At 35.2% G+C, this 21,622-nt stretch overlaps 1 protein-coding gene across 1 annotated transcript in view; it reads right to left on the bottom strand.

Moving 5' to 3' along the window:
- The window catches only part of LOC110834455 (uncharacterized), a 31,641-nt gene extending 13,937 nt beyond the window's left edge, over positions 1–17,704 (bottom strand). Inside the window, exon 1 of the mRNA XM_022073624.2 lies at positions 16,968–17,704. Within this exon, the coding sequence (XP_021929316.2) occupies positions 16,968–16,979 (12 nt within the window). The 5' untranslated portion in view covers positions 16,980–17,704. The remainder of the gene's footprint in view (positions 1–16,967) is intronic.
- Positions 17,705–21,622: the final 3,918 nt, after the last annotated feature.

Genomic DNA, 21,622 nt, shown 5'->3' with positions numbered 1-21,622 from the left:
CAAATACTGACGTCTCGTATGCAATTTCTACTTTCAGATTTATGTGACGTTAGTTTCTTTCTTTAGATTTTTACAGGTCACATGAAATGTCTGTAAGATGCTCCATTTCCTTAGGGCTTATTTTTCGAGAGTATCAAGATGCGATAATCGATGTCTTGCTATCAGTTCATTAGCAGAAAGTAAGTAGTTGTATAGAAAGTGAGTCGTTTTTACTTTTAAGCCTTGCTAATTATACGGTTGATTATTCTTGGTTATCAACTGTTGGTCTGACGAGTGAAATTTAAGTTACGTTAATGTGCATAGAATCATACCTACCCTTATATTTATTGCAATAAGGGAATAACCAGTATGTACCCTACTGTAATAGATTTTCATTTTTTTTTCCTTATCACGATAATTATTATCTTCTCAAAATGGATTTTGCCCCCATAGAATTAATTACATTTGATACAAGTTTTTAGCTAATATTAATAATCAGAATGAATTAGTTACTATCTACGAAAACACAAAAATAAATTAATCCTGTGACATCGTAAATCAAAGTTAAACAACATTTATGATCTTCAAAAATGTTTCAACAGTCAGAAAAAAATTCCCTGAATTTTATACATGCTTACATCTCTCAGTAAACAGCTCATTTTAAATTAAATACCAACCTAAATTAAGTCTCAGCACGATGAGATGAGATGCAGAATGTTCTCCACAATCCTAACAAAAATAGTGATTTTAAATTATATTTTGTTCAAATTTGTATCTACATTTTGACGACAATTAAGCATGAGTCCACCTCCATTAAGAGTTCTAAATATGACAGTGAAGAAAATATTTTAAATATTTCTCAATAATTTTCAATAAATGTATTTTTGGTCTATATAAAATGCTGATCTGGAAGTTATAAAAGTGGTATTAAGCTTCACCGCTTATAAACATTCCTTGTATTTCTACAGACGTGTTAAAATACGTAGAAAAGTCTTCTCGGACACAGTGCATGTAACCGGAAAATTTATCGAATATTCATTGAAGTAGGATAATAAAATCAGTTCATTTTATATAAATTAATAAAAAATTAATTATTAATCGAAAATCCTCATTCGCTTCAAAGGTACATTTTATTGTTTTTTTTAATCCCATTAAGTAGATTTCTTGTGCTACGTTAAGCTTTATAACTAATGCGATTATCTGAACTCACTTCAGAGTACGTAAAAGCAGACAAATACATTATTAACGTCTACATATTCAGAAGCGAAACATGATCTTCCTTTGATGTATTAAACAAACAAGCCTACAACTCACCATATTATCAGAGCTTGCCACTCGGTTTATAAAACACATTCCTTCTCCATACGATAATAGTTGCTCACCGAGTAAAGATATTACCTGTCTTTTATGGAACTGAAATATTCATTAGCCTGTCTCAGAAGAGCTTGGAAACAGCACATAGTCTGAGCCATATTATTTTGCTTGAATGCTCATTGGCTATTTTTTTAAGATCAGTATTAATATTATCATCCTGTTCGCGGATAGGCCAAATAATTATTTAATCTTCAGGTTTTCCAACTAATATTATGTACATACTTCTCACCCATGTGTGCTACATGCTATGCCAATCTAATTGCTCTTCATTAGATAACCCTAATAAAATTTGATTAAGAGTACTAACCTAGTTTGAAAACACCTTGAAACAGTTTCAAAATCATACGAAACAAATAAAATTATAGTATTGTCTGCTTCAGTATTAAGGTTTTTAAATATGTTAGATTTATGTACAACGTTATAAAATTATTGATAGCAAACATTCTCAAAATTTAATAATTACGTAGCTCAATTGTGAAAGTGTTTTTGATTTTATTAGCTGTCATATTTTTTTATCGTGGGATTTTGGTCATGTGACAAAAATACACGCCTTTTTCTGTGTGATAAAATTTATCTTGATATAATTTTGAAAGAAATGTCACTTTTAAATAGAAAGCAGAACTGATGTACATTATTTATAAAATCGGATATACCTTAAAATGGACAGGTCGTTGTGACAAAGTGTGTTTGGGCCGTAATAGAAAATGTCTTAGCAGTTTCGTATCAACAGTTAAGTCACCGAGTATCTTCATTCAAAATCTGTATTCGTGTCAAACCTACGTATTCAGAAACCTCCCAAATATTAGATCTAATTTGTACTAGACTTTTTTTTTGTAATCTGTTTTAAAAAAGTTTAATTGATCATAATCATTATCTTATAATTAGAAACGTATGTTTATCTTTAATAGGAAATAATCTGAATTATCCATTGTCAACATTTAATGTTATTTTGTGTTTAAGAATAATATATATGTATAAGTTTTACATTAAAATAAAACAGGTACTAATTAAATACGGTATAACAAATTTAAAGCAGATTGTTTATAAATTCTCTACATCTAGCATTATATAGAAATATCGAAAAAAATTTAAATTGATTTCCAATTCCGAGGAAATGCTACGTTTATTTTATGGCTTTAATTAATGTAAGTTTTCCGAGTTTTTGTGTGTACAATATAATGTATCAGGGTTACTCTTAAAGCATCGTAAAACACTAGGAGCTTAAAGCAACCGATCGATTGTGTGCCACATTAAAATCCTTCGAGGATTTCTACGTCCACGTAAAGCCCGTTTAGGTCTCATGGTTTTTTTTTTTTTGTAAAGATACGGTAAGCTACAACGAATCACACTTAGCTTAAACTACTTAACGTGAGTAAGAGTGAATCGAGTACTCTTTTTCGAACAGCAGTCCGCGTGACAAATGCGGCCGACCTATTTCGACTATAACATGATTTATGGTACATTTAAATATGTTCCCTGACGTATGAATTCTGTATTGAAGGGAAAGGGGATATTTTTTGTTTTTTATAGAACCAATTATTTACTAAAATTCGAAGTCCTTGTCGAATGTTAATAATTACCTCCCTGATTAATTATTACGCGAGTAATTCAGGTTTTATAGTTTATGACTACTAACTGGATTATGGATTTAAGTGGTTAGTTAATTAACACATGCTTCGATGTCGCTGAGACATGGAGGCAACTTAATTTTCTCTATTTTCAAATTGCTTTTGTCAAAATACCCATCAATTAACCGCCGTTAATGTTAAATGCCTTGATAACGCCTTAAGGGGACATCATCGTAGAATTATGTATCAGTTAACAATCCGTTGCGGGAAGTCGATTTAATGACAACGTGCGTATTCTGGTGGTATTCAGTGCTAATCTAGGCCAATTACAGTCAACCTTTATAAGATTTCTAGTTTCCATACGTAAAAAAAAATGTCTTAATTATTTTCTCCCTTCAGTTGTTTCGTATTTCTGACGTCACGGGTTCAGGTATCGGCCACAGAGACCGCATATAACGAGAGATTGTTGGAAAAGTCACTTAAATTAGACCACGACCGCTTCCTATCATAAGCTTTCCAGTTCATGAATAGTAATAAACTTGTTATTGAATGCTTTCTAGTTCCGGCTATAAGAGTGTCGTTAAATTTAAGTAAAGTAAAGCTGTCCCACTATACGCCATGTAGGCTTTTGGGGGGAGAGGAGGTATAGCTCCTACTAATTCTTGACTTCGGCACTAGATGGGGGTGAGTGGTCAGCATCAGCCCGGGCCGTGCTTTACCACCGGGAAAGGATCCCGGTACCCATTGGATAGGAGGCTGGGTGGGTCCTAAGCCGGTCTTGATGCAGAGGCTAAAGGAAAAATCCTCTGCCCCCGTCGGGGATCGAACCCCGGTCATCCAGTCACTATACTGTCTGGGCTAAATAAAATACCGTTTTAAAACCTCATTTATACAAGAATAAGCTTCAAAGTTTGTTTTTTTATCTTGTGACTTCGTGTAGAGTTAAAGATGCAAACTGACGTTTCGGAGGAACATACTGTCTTCATCTGCAGCCCTGAAGATTGAGACGGTTATCTCCGGAACTTTGGTACCTGCCTATAACTATGCATAAAGTAACGACACTGAAGAGCAACATCTTCAACGTAAATTCACGTTCGTGGCAGTTAAGAGACTGGACTTGGTCACGAAATATTCAAACATTTACTACAGTCAGAAAAAGCGGCCATAGATTATTCTGCATTTTCAGCCCTAATAAGGTCGAACCGCATTTGCATTACTGATGATTAACAACGGACATACCAGTTCCTGGTAGCCTTTGCTACTGATCTACAATCTTTTTTATTTTAAGTACCTGTCTGTTATGTTAACGAGTATATGTTTTTATGTCAGTCTAATTACCGAATATTTTAAATTTGTTTTGAAGAGATTAAACTCGGTACGAATAATAGCCAGAACAGTATAATATAACCATACGACTCACGCAGAAAATAAATTAAAATGTCCCTGAAAAAGGTGTTCAGAGATTTAAACACATGTAGTTACAGATAACGTAAGATATTTTAAAATTTGGTTATTTTTTATGAAGTAATTGCATTGAAACAGAAAAACCCATATAAAGAAAAGGATAATTTGTAATTCTTCGAACACAAATAGAACTGACCATATTTTACAACATTAATTATATTTATATACTTCGGGATTACTAAATTCTTAGGCTGTATCCATCGTCTGGTATTCAAAAACTGGATCTATTTCCGTCCTCAGCTAAGAGGGTCAGAATCACCTACCCAATTGGGTCCACTATAAAGAGCTAAGCTCAGCTACTGGACGATGCATAAAGTCCATGAATTTAATAACCCCGAGTACAAGACATCAACGTCATAACACCTTAAAATTTATTTACAGTCTTGTTTCTGGATTACTCTACATATTTGCTTAACCACTCGCAATAAATAGTTTATTTCTTACTTTATTTAAAATCCTTTTCTTAAATATGTAAGTTATTTACCGCGTATTGGAAGAACGAATTATGAATGCAGTGGGATTTGAAATGCATTTGTCTTTTTATTTATTTTTTTTATTTAGTGTTCTGTCTGACGACAGGTCCATATGAACAGGATCCTTCCATCCTTTTCTCGGACTGGGACCTGTTCATATACGTTCTTGGCAGATGATCCAGAAGTGGTTTGCCATTGCCTTCTTCTGTGTGTGAATGGAGTAATTGTTGGGATGCCACGGAGGAAAACTCCGTGTTGCCTAGACCACGGCCTTGCCCAACACAAGTTATAAATTCGGGCACCGCCGGGACTCGAACCCGAGACCCCAGGATTACAAGGCCAGCGTTCTAACCGCTAGACCACCTCATCTTATTATTATTTAGTGTTCTGTCTGAGGACAGGTCCATATCAACAGGATCCTTCCATCCTTTTCTCGGACTGGGACCTGTTCATATACGTTCTTGGCAGATGATCCAGAAGTGGTTTGCCATTGCCTTCTTCTGTGTGTGAATGGAGTAATTGTTGGGATGCCACGGAGGAAAACTCCGTGTTGCCTAGACCTAGACACAAGTTATAAATTCGGGCACCGCCGGGAATCGAAACCGAGACCCCAGCGTTCTAACCGCTAGACCACCTCATCTTATTATTATTTAGTGTTCTGTCTGACGACAGGTCCATATGAACAGGGTCCTTCCATCCTTTTCTCGGACTGGGACCTGTTCATATACGTTCTTGGCAGATGATCCAGAAGTGGTTTGCCATTGCCTTCTTCTGTGTGTGAATGGAGTAATTGTTGGGATGCCACGGAGGAAAACTCCGTGTTGCCTAGACCACGGCCTTGCCCAACACAAGTTATAAATTCGGGCACCGCCGGGACTCGAACCCGAGACCCCAGGATTACAAGGCCAGCGTTCTAACCGCTAGACCACCTCATCTTATTATTATTTAGTGTTCTGTCTGAGGACAGGTCCATATCAACAGGATCCTTCCATCCTTTTCTCGGACTGGGACCTGTTCATATACGTTCTTGGCAGATGATCCAGAAGTGGTTTGCCATTGCCTTCTTCTGTGTGTGAATGGAGTAATTGTTGGGATGCCACGGAGGAAAACTCCGTGTTGCCTAGACCTAGACACAAGTTATAAATTCGGGCACCGCCGGGAATCGAAACCGAGACCCCAGCGTTCTAACCGCTAGACCACCTCATCTTATTATTATTTAGTGTTCTGTCTGACGACAGGTCCATATGAACAGGGTCCTTCCATCCTTTTCTCGGACTGGGACCTGTTCATATACGTTCTTGGCAGATGATCCAGAAGTGGTTTGCCATTGCCTTCTTCTGTGTGTGAATGGAGTAATTGTTGGGATGCCACGGAGGAAAACTCCGTGTTGCCTAGACCACGGCCTTGCCCAACACAAGTTATAAATTCGGGCACCGCCGGGACTCGAACCCGAGACCCCAGGATTACAAGGCCAGCGTTCTAACCGCTAGACCACCTCATCTTATTATTATTTAGTGTTCTGTCTGAGGACAGGTCCATATCAACAGGATCCTTCCATCCTTTTCTCGGACTGGGACCTGTTCATATACGTTCTTGGCAGATGATCCAGAAGTGGTTTGCCATTGCCTTCTTCTGTGTGTGAATGGAGTAATTGTTGGGATGCCACGGAGGAAAACTCCGTGTTGCCTAGACCACGGCCTTGCCCAACACAAGTTATAAATTCGGGCACCGCCGGGACTCGAACCCGAGACCCCAGGATTACAAGGCCAGCGTTCTAACCGCTAGACCACCTCATCTTATTATTATTTAGTGTTCTGTCTGAGGACAGGTCCATATCAACAGGATCCTTCCATCCTTTTCTCGGACTGGGACCTGTTCATATACGTTCTTGGCAGATGATCCAGAAGTGGTTTGCCATTGCCTTCTTCTGTGTGTGAATGGAGTAATTGTTGGGATGCCACGGAGGAAAACTCCGTGTTGCCTAGACCTAGACACAAGTTATAAATTCGGGCACCGCCGGGAATCGAAACCGAGACCCCAGCGTTCTAACCGCTAGACCACCTCATCTTATTATTATTTAGTGTTCTGTCTGACGACAGGTCCATATGAACAGGGTCCTTCCATCCTTTTCTCGGACTGGGACCTGTTCATATACGTTCTTGGCAGATGATCCAGAAGTGGTTTGCCATTGCCTTCTTCTGTGTGTGAATGGAGTAATTGTTGGGATGCCACGGAGGAAAACTCCGTGTTGCCTAGACCACGGCCTTGCCCAACACAAGTTATAAATTCGGGCACCGCCGGGACTCGAACCCGAGACCCCAGGATTACAAGGCCAGCGTTCTAACCGCTAGACCACCTCATCTTATTATTATTTAGTGTTCTGTCTGAGGACAGGTCCATATCAACAGGATCCTTCCATCCTTTTCTCGGACTGGGACCTGTTCATATACGTTCTTGGCAGATGATCCAGAAGTGGTTTGCCATTGCCTTCTTCTGTGTGTGAATGGAGTAATTGTTGGGATGCCACGGAGGAAAACTCCGTGTTGCCTAGACCTAGACACAAGTTATAAATTCGGGCACCGCCGGGAATCGAAACCGAGACCCCAGCGTTCTAACCGCTAGACCACCTCATCTTATTATTATTTAGTGTTCTGTCTGACGACAGGTCCATATGAACAGGATCCTTCCATCCTTTTCTCGGACTGGGACCTGTTCATATACGTTCTTGGCAGATGATCCAGAAGTGGTTTGCCATTGCCTTCTTCTGTGTGTGAATGGAGTAATTGTTGGGATGCCACGGAGGAAAACTCCGTGTTGCCTAGACCACGGCCTTGCCCAACACAAGTTATAAATTCGGGCACCAGCGGGAATCGAATCCGAGACCCCAGGATTACAAGGCCAGCGTTCTAACCGCTAGACCACCTCATCTTATTATTATTAGTGTTCTGTCTGACGACAGGTCCATATGAACAGGATCCTTCCATCCTTTTCTCGGACTGGGACCTGTTCATATACGTTCTTGGCAGATGATCCAGAAGTGGTTTGCCATTGCCTTCTTCTGTGTGTGAATGGAGTAATTGTTGGGATGCCACGGAGAAACCGGGGAAGCCCCCGGAGGAAAACTCCGTGTTGCCTAGACCTAGACACAAGTTATAAATTCGGGCACCGCCGGGAATCGAAACCGAGACCCCAGCGTTCTAACCGCTAGACCACCTCATCTTATTATTATTTAGTGTTCTGTCTGACGACAGGTCCATATGAACAGGATCCTTCCATCCTTTTCTCGGACTGGGACCTGTTCATATACGTTCTTGGCAGATGATCCAGAAGTGGTTTGCCATTGCCTTCTTCTGTGTGTGAATGGAGTAATTGTTGGGATGCCACGGAGAAACCGGGGAAGCCCCGGAGGAAAACTCCGTGTTGCCTAGACCACGGCCTTGCCCAACACAAGTTATAAATTCGGGCACCGCCGGGAATCGAACCCCAGTATTATAGGAAAATTTACTTGGAGGCCTGTTTTGTGATATGCATAAACATTCTCTCGAGTCAATAGTATTCGCTACAACGCAATCATACAAATAAACCGATCTTTGATATACTTTACAGTGTTATCGATACAATATTTTTGTCAGACAGTTAGTAAGCCTGTAAAATCAGCAATAAAAAAACTTCATTTTCAATGTTTTAATATCTCTTTTATATATTTCGACCTTTTCCTCTTTCTATATTTTACCTCGGTTCATCGTCATCTTCAGCCTGTAATTATGCAGTCGTGTCGTACTAATTATTTTTATGTGATATCGATCTATCGCTCGTCTCCTATTTGTCCCCAATTGTCAGAATCCTGCACTCACTTTTGAATAGCGAAGTACGAATGAGCGTACACAAAGTGGGAGAAATATTAGCATGTTTGCTTTAGCTGGTAAAATTTGTTTAGTCATACTTCGCATTTGGTCAGTCGTTATCTGCCATGATACAGCATCTTTACTGTTTAAAATAGAAAGTGGGTGGGTATATAAGAATAAGGACATATTAATATGTTCTCTTTCCGTAACAATTGGTCTTCATTTAAAAGAACTTAATTACTTTATAATAAATAATCGTCCAGTACTTGAAATTTCATTTTGATTAATGAAGTGAATTACAGATGACAGTGGGGATAATGTTGTCAATTTTTTACTCAGTAACTGTACATAGAAAGATGGCAGTCGCGCGTAACGCCGATATCTGTAGGTTATAATTACAAAAACAAATCGGGGTACATTGTGGTACGAAAAATTAAATGTATAAACTACGACCAGAAAGATTAAAATTCCATCATCTCTTATAAAAATTTATCATCCTGACTTCTTTATTCTTACTATATCCTTATCAGAAGGACAAGCAGGCATTGCCTGGGAACCTTCTAATTGCATTTTATATATAATAAAAATAATGAATTTGTCTTATGACAATAAGTAAATCGAATAATATGTATGATAATTTATAAAATTATTTTATGAAAGACGTTATGTATACGATATATTTGTTTTAATTTACGTTTGTTGTCGATAGAGTAATAAGTATTTTGACTGTTTTGATTTAAATAAATTGATAATTTTTCTACTCGGTTATCAAGAATTAAAAATAGTGTTCATTTATACTTAAATAAGACGTGTGTTTATTTAAATAGCGCGACACACTTTCACAATTTCCATTACGTGATAACTGATTTTATCCTTCGTCACACTGTGAGCATCTGAAGTGGACCACTCGCTGAGATAAACTTGGAGATTAAAAATAGGGCAGACATTTTCGTGACTAGCGAACCTTTGTCTTTTTAATGTCTCTGATTCTTGGAATTGAGTATTTCTTCATTATGATTTTATCATAAATAAAGAAAGCACTTTAAAGAGTTACTTTATTGAATGAAGATAATTAAACATCCAGGACTAAAGCCTGTTTACTTTTTCCTATCTTCATCTCATTTGAGAAAATTTGGTTTGTGGACTTAATACGAATACTTCTACACGTACAGAAATAAAAAAATTTCTAACTAACATTTCTCCAGTTTTAGTAGACTGGCAAGGCTCGTCACTGTCAAATTTAGAGAGTTTTAGTGAACCCAAAGATTTATTATCGTGTTCAGTAGAACCTGAAACCAGTTCCTATCCTAAACCAGTTATATCAATTCAAATCCTGCAGAAACGACAAAGGAGGTTAATGAAAATAATACAAACTGAACGGGATGTAAAAATAACAAGAAAGAAATTAAGATGTCGAAGTATAAAAGACGGAGAAAAGAAAAATAGGTTTAATACTGATAAGATTGAGGTTATGTTCCTTCAAAATGTTTGTATCCACTGTAATTTTACACGATTTTACACGTAAATCGCTGTAGAATTAGACACGACCTTCATCTGTGTAATCTTTGACTTTTTTTTAACTACAATGAACTCAAGGTCATGTGTTCTAAATGCTCATTTTACCTTAAGACCAAATTCTGGGCGACTACTTAGTGGTTTCGTTTTAATGACAGTTTTGCCAACAGAGCGCTGAAAAGTGTTTGTTCTTAATATGTTGATCAGCCTATAGAAAGAGAAGATATTTTAACTGTATATGAGCAAAGTCATTATAAATTTATTGACTGTGTCTAAACTGCACAAAAACTAGCCTCTTCAAGAAAAAACCGGTATTTGTTTCTGTAGGTCTTCTTGCATCTGTTACCTGCATAAAATTGGTACACTTTTATCGAAACCTTGCACTTCAACGTTTTACGTAATTACTCGTTGTCTCTGCATTCCTTAACAACCTTCACCAAATCACTCATGAGAACATGAAGTGTTTTAAACTTTTGGCATGTTTCCAGCATGTCTTAAGGCATCTACATTACAAACCGGAAAGATGTAGAGAAACATCGATGCCGTTAGCGGGTTTAGAACCCAGGATTAGTGTGCGAAAGATAAAGTCCAATGCCTCAGACCGCGAAATATAAAACAGCTGAGCTATTACTGTCGTAGATAATGATTTTATAAAAGATGTTGTTCTGTTTGCCGAAGTTTGAAGGAATAAGAACAACCTAAGAAAGAAAATAACTTTGTTTCTCTTTTTATGCTACTAGGTGGTTCCTTTCTCAGGCAAAAAAACAAAAACAAAACATTCTCAAACAACTCAACAACGCATTGGCGAAATTCTAGTTTCGCTGGCTGTGTGGACGTTTGCGGTATCATGCATTCGGTTTTCTTCGGGAGATTTCGGATGAGCCATTTCGCATTCGGATGACGAGTCAACCGGCGTGTATGCGCGCGCACATTATTTTTTTACACCGTAATGTTAATACGTATCGTTTATCCATTCACACTCGCTGACTGAACTGTTCAGACTTGTTATCTATGATTGTAACCGGATAATTTCTGGATAACTACAGGTTACCAAAATCACATCTACATTTTAAAATCTACCGACTGTTCCGAGACACATTTTAACGTTATTTTCAATGTGCTGATAAAACATTACCTTGTAACATTTGATATCAGATGCTATGACCGGTTTTATAATAAGGATAATTCACCTGCCCTACTACCATAATTATATTTGTCGACCACTCACCTTAAAAGAAATAAATTAAGGCGATATTGCGTCAGTTATATGACGAGAATGTATACTAACGTTATAAGGGAGTTCCCACGGGTTTATGTGAGTAGCAGAGGCGTGTATTAGGGGCAGTGTGTTAGTTGCCGTGGATAAACAATGAGATCTGAAGAGGTTCTGTGTTTGAAGTCTGAAAAGGATAAAAAGCTTGTGTCTTAACTTATTAGCTGAACAGAACAACGCTCTTACGTTCACACTGGGGATTTGCAGACCTTGTATCCTGTTCTTCTACCTTGCATGTAATTAAAATTAACTCTGAGGATCCCAATGCCAATTGGATGTGTAAAAAAAATCAGATATTTTATTGTCTTTGCAGCTGATGGATGTACATAAAATAGACCAATCTTTATTCGATAGTTTTCTGAGAAATATTCAAAAGTCTTACATCACGAAGAAACTGAGAGAAGGGCAACTTTTGGAATCAGCACATACGAAATTTTAAAAAACCCCGCTGGGATGTGGAAAATTGGACCGAGGAAAAATAAATTTATAAGGGAAATATTGGAAGTTAAATAGTATAGAGAGTTTACAAGTTCAAAACGTAGTCGGAAACATACGTTATTATAAAAATAATGGGAAAAATGTCTGTAGAAAGAATGAGGAATAATAGATTTTTATGACGTCAGCACTGTAAATCCATTGGAAAAATACAGGTTGATTCAAAAAGAGATGTGGACTTGATGGAATAGGACCTATAGGCCTAAGATACAGTTAGTTCAAGAAGATGAATATGTTATTATGCACACATAGTGACATGTCAGAAACCTTAGTGGTCTTTAAAATATACACCAATTAACTAAGATGTTACATTGACTTCAGAATAACTATTGAAACTGTACATCCACTAATCAATTTAGAGACAGTCGAATCTAAAATTCGTAAATAATTACAAAAAGAATTTAGGTAGAACTTGTAAAAATATGGAAAATTTATGATGTAGCAGTAATCCCAGAACTTCGTAATCTCGATGTATTGTCTAGTTCAGATCCATTCTAGTTGTTTGTTGTACAAACATTTTTGGTAGATTTACAGGGAAATAGTTTAATAAAATAGGTCATTAACCCGTTTTCCCCTAAGTTTTATGTGTATAGGCTTATTAAAATATCTTCACGGCTACTGAAATTTCCTGCAAAATTTACAAACATAAAAGTAACAGAATCCAGCGAAATATAGACTCGGCCAGACCCCTCCATAGGTGCCATCATAGCCTCGTTTGCATTTCTTGCTACCAGAGTCGCCACCTTCAACAGTTAATTTGGATATTTTCCGCATTTCACGAACGGCGCGCGTGACGGACATTGGCTATTATATTAGGAGCAGAATTTTCCAGGATAATTAATATTTGTAGTTGAAACAGAGTTATCACATAAGAATCAATGAATGTCAGTATCATATATGTGACAGTAGATCAATTTCAGATCACGTTTAATTAAATAATTTAAAATATATGGCTACAGATAACAGAATAAGATGTAAAGGAATGCGGTCGTAAATTATAAAATAATGATAAAATATAGTAAACAGTACCAAAGAAAATTATTCGAAAATGTGAAACAAATGTCACCTAAACACTTACCATGGCAATCAAAATGTTACGTGGTAGGAGGAAAACGTGACATGGGTTGACTAAAGAAACGATGGATGGAAATATCTACTAGTCGCCCGCAATGAATGAGATTTGCTGCCCAATGTTTGTTATGGAATATAATGATGATTATTATGATGACGACTACAACTGGAAACGAGAAATCGATAGTACTGTCAGTAACATTTTATATGCCCCATTTGGTTCCATAATTAGTAACTTTACAAGTTACCTGCTTAATCTATTTATTTATTTTGTAATATTCTAACAATAAACAGCGATTATATCCTTAAACAGAATTAAGAGATTATTTTCTGTAATGGTGAAACCTTTTTTTTATTATTATTTGTAGTAAAAACTGAGGTTTTATACATAATTTATAATATTTCAGGCTTAAAAGTGTTAAATTTAATGTAAATTAAGCCGTAATATGCCAATCAAATTCTAATTGAAATGTAAAATCAGGTTTTAATGACGTTTTGGTTGTGTTGACCTATCGTTTATCCCATTAGCAGATGGATATGGAACATTGGTGAAATTATTGTTGTGGTAAAAATGAATTTCATTTCCACTTTTATTATTGCGAATACGATCCTAGAATCGAAGTCAGGTCTCGTGAGACGAAGCCAGTATTATCCAGAGTTATGACATAGATTTTTGCTTGTAATATTAATATTCATCATGATAACTTCAGAATCAGAAGTTATTTCAATAAAAATTTCAAAGGAGCTTGAAGTCCGAGAGACAGGCGTTTCAAACGAAATGTCTACTCAACTTCGCTTATAGATGAGCTCATTTTACCTAGGGTTATGACAAGTGTGGAGAAAATAATAACATACGTTTACTAATTCCAAGCTAAAACTTTAGATATATTTTTTTCATTCATCTATTTTCCACAAGCAGGCACCAATTTGAAATGAATTTAATTATTTTCAGTTTAACAATTATTTATTTTAATCCGTCTTATCACAATTTTTAAAATTTCTTATAATTAAGATAATAAAATATCATTGATGTTCCATATCGATTGATCGATTTACATTTTGGAACTTCTTTTACACAACATGTTTCAGTTTTTATAAAACCATCATCAGGTGTAAAATATTTACGAACTTAAAACTCAAATATGATTCCATTTGGTGATGTTTCATGCCATTTGTTTTTCAATTTTGGGCACCACACCTATACGATGACAGTAGTACTTCTGGACATATCGGAACAATCACTCCTACATCTATGACCGATATGTACATCTGATAAAAAATTTAAGAAAAGACAACACCTCGCCCAAAATTGAAAAAAACAAATGGCATGAAACATCACCAAATGGAATCATATTTGAGTTTTAAGTTCGTAAATAATTTACACCTGATGATGGTTTTATAAAAACTGAAACATGTTGTGTAAAAGAAGTTCCAAAATGTAAATCGATCAATCGATATGGAACATCAATGATATTTTATTATCTTAATTATAAGAAATTTTAAATATTGTGATAAGACGGATTAAAATAAATAATTGTTAGAATATTCACAATATGACGCAATTACACTATCTTATTTTCAGTTTATTTAATTAAAATATAAAACAGCAGCACACAGGTATTTGATATATATATATATATATATATTTTATATTTAAAGAACGTATTAAAATTCTGTAATTTGTGATTCTAGAAATAAGCCGGACCGCGTAAAATTTGAGAGTGTTACGCTTGTAAAGAATTTGTGTACGAAGATGCACACAGGATTTAATGTAATTATTTTACAATGTAAAATAAAGTGGACGGACGTACGCGTGTCTGGAACTGAGGATGTGGGCTTTATTAAGTGTGAAATTAGTAAACATTTGCTCATAGTTGAGTGACCATGCATTAAGTTGTTAGTAAACGATGTTTTTCTAACTTCTTTTGTTACAGTTGTTTTGTTGAAAGTGAATTTTATTTTTCCTCCTCTTTCATAATGTGTATTGGAGCGTTCTAGCGTGGTAATTGTTTAATAAGAAAAACAGAGTGATGTAATGTAGATTAATAATTGAGTTTGCAATGTTTTTGTCTTATATACTCTTTATTCTTCAATTACGAGAGCTGAAAGAAATAATATTGTCACAAAAGACAATACGTACTTAAGAAAAGAAACATTGTAACTGTATAAATAATTTAAACTATAATACTTTTGTGTCTAAGTTATTCTGTGAGTGGTTTTGTCGACGTTTAAGAAATAGAATGGATTATACTGCACATTCAAAGGTAAAATTTGGTTTAAATTTTGTAAAGTTGGTTGATTTTTAAGACCACTTCCAAGTTATGGTCATTTTAATGGCGATTGTACATTGAATAAATTAAATTACCACTTAATAATTTGACTTACTCTTATTTATAGCAAATTATCTCGCTATTTTTTCTCTAAGGATACTTAAAACAAGTTCATTTGTACAAAACTTGTAGTAACTTTAAGCCCCCCCAAAAAAATGAACCCAAGAATATATTTGAAAAAAGTAATAACACCTACTTTTCTTAAAATGCTTCTATCTGGAGATTAACATGAACAATAATTTTGTATAACTGAGATATATGTTTGTATGAGTAACTTTCATTAATAGGTCTAGCAAATAACGATATTTATGTTTCTTAAATATAACCTCAATTAAATATGTTATTAATTTTTATTTCTTAACGTACGAAAAATAATTCTTGAGGATATTTTAGATTGACGTTTGCTTATAATTATATCAGTAAATGTACTGTGATTAATTATATACAAGTAAAAATAATTAGTGATTACATGGAGTATTATATTCTTTTTTAAAAGAGCTTATTTATATGTAGAACAATTAAAAATCAAGATCAAGCAACTATGCAAAATTGCAAACAATGCATTTCCAAGATGGCTGCCATCTGGGATGTAGCGTCGTGTAGTCTGGTAGAAGTTTATCGAAGCTTCAGATGTCCTTGCTGCCTCCATCATCAGGGCGTGAAATTTTATATATATATATATATATATATATATATATATATATGAACCGGTCAGTCTTATACTTGTTCGTTTTTGAATAGTCTCAACGAAGTATTTCATTGAGATTTGTTTAACAGAAAATTCATGTTACGTGTCTGTTATTGGGGCTTGTCTGTTAGAATATTAACTGGGCAGAGAATTTGTAATTTTAGTTACCATTCACTGGATTCCATTTTGAGGCATAAAATCATTTATGTCCGTTTAATTTCACATTTCCCCTCATCTTTTGGCGTTCTCCGACAAAAATATTTTACATAATTCTCATTTTCATAATACATGCTACAAGTCCAGCCCATCTAGCCGTCATCTAATCGAGTACAGACTGAGTATTTTTTTTAAAAAATCTATTTTAACTTCACATTTTAAAGTTTGTTGATATTTATATGCATCAACTTCTTTAATAATCAGTAATTGTGCATTTAATTCGTATCGTGTATTTGTTTGCTTTGAATAGTTCTAACTCTGATTATTTCCTTAAACAGCGTTAAGTAATTTATCCATTAACCATTCATGGTCATCTCTCATTCCCAATAGCCTTTGCAGTTGAAACATCGTCTTCCTTTATAATTTAAATTTTTCGCCTGCTAAGTTAGGGCAGAAATCCAAGATGTCACAATGTAGTCTTAATATAAAATAAGAGATGAGCACAGAATTTTTGTTTAGAAATCTCTTGAAGAGATTGAACTCGGTGAGCCCGTGAAAGGTTTTTTTCCTTTGTTGTTTTATAATTTGTATAATTAACTAGCGACTAACAATAAAGTTACCTAGTGTTGTGTTTCATAATACAACCTGTTTTACTCCATTTCCCCCCATACTCCTTAAAGACTTAGTATTTAAGCCCAAAAGGAAATTTATTTGAACTTTGAAAATTTTATCTTACCTTGAATGTCATGGTTTTAATCGATGAATTCACTTTTACGTAAACTAGACGATATTAATATTAGTACATCGTAACACCAAATATCAGGTGATGCACTGTTTATATATGCAACACTCGCTTGTTTTATGATATAAAAACTAATGTTATTTTGAATTACGTATCATTTAACACACGTGCGACTCAAAATATTTCTTCACGACTTAATATCATCTCAAATAAATGTCTTAAATTCACGATATAAAATGTCAGTCATTTTTAAATTCTAGTTCATCCCCGCGACAAAACTTTTATCGGCTCTTGAAGACGGTAGCCATGTTTTGAGAGAAGTATTTTTTTTGTCGTAAATATTTCTACGCCACTAGACACTACCGCGCTGTTTAATATCAGTTTTGCAACTGAAGTTCATCTGTTGATGCACTGTCACTAAATCCATACGTGGTCTAAATTTTCCTTGTAGAAAGCACAGACGCGTTTCTGTGACTAGCTCCCACTTCTCTGTGCCAAGGTCGAAGTTATGATTCTTGTTTGCTGGTAGGAAGGAAGGACGGATGGAGTATACACTTACTAGCAGACACAGCAGCTTTGAAACACCAATGAGAAATACCTGTAAAACGTCGAGGCCCTAAGACTTTATACCTACTGACCTAATTCTCCTTTACCTGTGTGAGTTGTCTTTTGTTATGTGCTTTATCTCTGTCTCTCTTTCACTACCTGTTGGCACTGTGTTAGAATGGAATGTGTGTCTCTTCCTTCCCTGCTTCGCCTTACGATCGTTTTTTGTTTTACGTTTCTCTTTCAAATGGAGTCGCCCTCGCGTGTGGAATTTTTGTACTCAACTCACTGAGTCGTTGTTATATCTTATAATTAATATCAGTCTTTCGCCTTTAACCAAACTTTTTCTGGCCTCTTCTTTGTGACGTGGAAATGCGGAATACTAAATTAATTTAGGTCACGACTTTCCTTTCAGTTCATCTACGATTTATTTTTCTGAAGTCCTTGTTTATTTTATAGCTTTGTCAACAAGACTTAATGTATAGTCGTGATATGGAATCTTTCATGAAGATTTGTAGTAGAATTTTTCGTTTTACGTATGACAACGTGATTATAAGAATCAGAAAATGGTGTGTGGTAGGCGAGTCATTAAAGGGTCATTTGATGAGATAGGTAGACGAATTAATATCGTCCTGATGATGGAAGCAGTAAGCATTTCTGAAACGTCGGTAAATTTCCAGGAATAAAATAAAATATAATAAAATAATTCTGTTCATATGAGGAACTTAACAGTTTACAATAACATTTTACCCTGAAGTTCATTTTTATATTTCTTAACAAATGCAGTTGTAAAAATTTCGGAATTTTTTAACGCAGGGATTTTAAACATAAGTGTACCTAGGTTGTATATCGGAGCTCTTAACTTTCGAAATCTCACTCAAATTTTATATTTAGATGCAAGAAATATATAAAAACAATCCAAATAAAAAACAAATGACACTTTTAACAATTCCTGCTGAAGAAATTGTTCATTTTTGATAGCTTTTTGCAACATTTTGGCCTAGATGAAGTTGTTTATGTACAAAGTAGCATTACGTGTTAATTTTAACGACGTAGAATTTAACAAAAGGAATCGGTCTTCACACTGCTTGATTTGTCTCTCGCTTTGTGTTTTCTGAACGCTTTTGAAAGCCGTATTGTGAAACACTTCGACGTGATTTAGTGCTTCAGTTAAGTCAGAGCCACAATCAAGCACAGTTAATCTCTCAACCAGTGGTGTTTCCGTAAAACGAGCAAACGAAAATTTCCCTTTCTTATCATAACGTGACCCCACTCTTTCGGAGACACGCACTAAAAGGATAAAATCTGGAGAAACTACAGACACAGGAACATTACGTTTTAGTGTTTCGAAATAATGCATTAGCGTCTCGTAACCCTTTAAGGAATTTAGATACTTTTTTCAATTGAGGAAATACGATTCTACATGAAAACATTTAGAATTTTATAGAGTGCGTTTATAAACTTTTATCAGCTTTGTTTTGTTTTACTAAATAATATAATAGTGTTTTAAAGTAATAATGTTGTCTGAAGATGAGATGTCTTTGTCATGGGCACAATCGTGGCGGATGAAATAATTTTAGACGTAGTGAATAGGTTTTTATGCTAATTTAATTCAGTGTTGTCGAGACAATGTGATGTACAATTTAAAAATGTAGCCTTTGTTTCTTAAATAAAAGAATTAAGAATAGAATTACTTCTTCGGATTGTCATTCAGTCATATTTAATGTAAAGTCTTAAAACACCTTGTCTCATTAGTTTTATTATTCGCTCTGTTGGTATGTCTTTTTTTTTTTTTGAGTTTTTGCAGTACTGAAGAGCGCTTGTTAAAATTTATGGGCACGTACTTCCGTCTGTACACACGAAAAACTCTATAAATCAATTTTTATTAAAGTTGATACTGGAGAATTTTACAGTATCTCGAGTGATTTCAATTTTTATTACTTTCATCGGACGGTATCAACGAACACTTTTAATAAGCGGGCAATTTAATTTCGAAATTTATTTATTTTTAAAAAAATATATGTATATTTATCGGTAATACAGCATACAATTTCACCGTCGGTTTTAAACGTAATTATTTTTACCATTCGAATTATTAGGATGTTATTCTGATTTTGATTAAATAAATAATAATAATCGAAGTTAAGTGACTTCTGATACATTCCGCCATGTCGTCTAGTATAAATTGAAGTACATTTCAGAAGTACTTCATGCCTCCATCATCAGGGCTGAGTGTTACCGCCCTGATAATAGAGGCAAAAAGGACCTCCGAAACTTCGATGAGTTTTTACCAGACTACGTGACGCATTATACCAGAAGGGACATGTTCATATTGACCGCTGTTATAACCTGAAATCTCACATAATAAAAGTAAAATACAAATGAAATAGAACGATGTTTATGCGTCTAATTAAAGTGCAAGTGATATGCAACTCCTTTAAGGCTGTTAAATCTGCAAATAGCTTAGGAAAAAAGCAGACATCGGCTGCTGCTGGAAGTTTTGGTGTGTGGGTGGCATAAGCTGGCTAACGATGTATTTTACCTTATGCGTTTTCCTGTGTATCAGTACCACTGACACACGATATTTGAGAAAAAATGCTCTTTTTTTTCGTTTTTCAAAGTGTTAACCTACCTGACGCGGTTAACATGAATGCTTCTCCATTTTTTTTATTAATATTTGTCTCTATATCCGTTATACTACGTGATCGGCTTAACTTTTGTCAACATCTTGTATTTCAAATGTATTTTATCGTTCCTGTACAGGCTCTGATTTAAAACACAATCCGGTACGTTAGGCCCTGAAAATGGTCGGATTCTTCTCTCCCTAATTCCCCGCCGGCTTCTTGGAGACTCCTTATTGGCCCGCACATTTGCCATCTTCGTTTCTAATTCCTTTGATTATCGCTCCTTCAGTCTGCTTTCCCTTCAAACCCACATAAAATCCTCCAATTCTGACCTTCACCACTTTAGCCCTGAAGATGGTAACATAATTTTTATCCGAAACGGTATCTACCGATGAGTCTGCATGAGGACAAAACCCAGAATGACAGATTTCCCTTGTATTTTTATATCTTTGTTTGTCTAATAACCTCGCCTTTTTAACCAGTATCATAAATATCATTGCTCAAACATGAGTTCTGTTTATTGTATTTTATTCTCTATGAATTTTTACTGCTCTGTAGTTTTATACTAGAAGCATGAACATTGCAATTAAAATACTTTCACGTACCTTCCTCGCAGTCCTCGTCACCAGCTGGCCGGTAGGGTGTACCTCATTCTGAGAAATGCAAGGACTGGACCACTGGGTTATAGAAATCAGTGTTTGGCACTCTGCTAAATGTTCCAGATACCGACATGACAGTTGTACATAAGCTATTTGCATTTAAAGTTTTAACCTCTGAAGTATAAATATTACTGCAATTTGTCACCGGTATGTAGTTAAAATATACTACGCGAATATCATGTCTGTCCGTTTTAATATTTTATACTCAGAACGTATTAACGGATTTCAATAACATTTGTATTGAGTGACGAAATGAAAATTTGTCGATCTAATTTGAAGTCAGTGTAGGTAGATATGTGCTTACTCCTTTGAAGCCGAATCAGGGGGAGTTTTAGGGTGGATTGTAGGAGAGTAGAAGCAATATTAAACGATTATAGGGAGATGTGAGAGAGATTTCTAGAGATTGTTAGAAGGTTCTCAAGCCGTGCAAGACATTTAAATTTCAGAAAAGCATTTTAATAATATTTAGACTTATCTGTCGTTAGCTCGTCCCGGTATTTTGTTCATGGACTGGCAAAAATGTTCGTATTATGATTACGCATTCAAATTCTGAGGAAGAATAAATTATGATTTTGTTATATCTTATGAATTCAGTATCAGATAAGACAAATACCACACCTCGCTCGTGATAAAAATCACAGTTTACTACTATGAAATAGTAAAATAATTATATCTTGCGCAGTACTGTATCTCTTAGATTTACATATAAATTGAAATAAACCCTAGCTTAGGCGTAATTTTGTAAAGGGTCTTAAGAAACAAACACATTATTTTAAATGTATATTTATTTTTAAATCAGTATATTGGTTTTGATACCAGT

This window comes from Zootermopsis nevadensis, unplaced genomic scaffold, assembly GCF_977971745.1.
Source record: "Zootermopsis nevadensis isolate Lab colony 2312 unplaced genomic scaffold, Znev_1.0 Znev_ptg000031l, whole genome shotgun sequence".
Taxonomy (NCBI): domain Eukaryota; kingdom Metazoa; phylum Arthropoda; class Insecta; order Blattodea; family Termopsidae; genus Zootermopsis; species Zootermopsis nevadensis.
The sequence above is the reverse complement of the archived record's forward strand: the minus strand, read 5'-3'. Positions and strand labels throughout refer to the sequence as shown.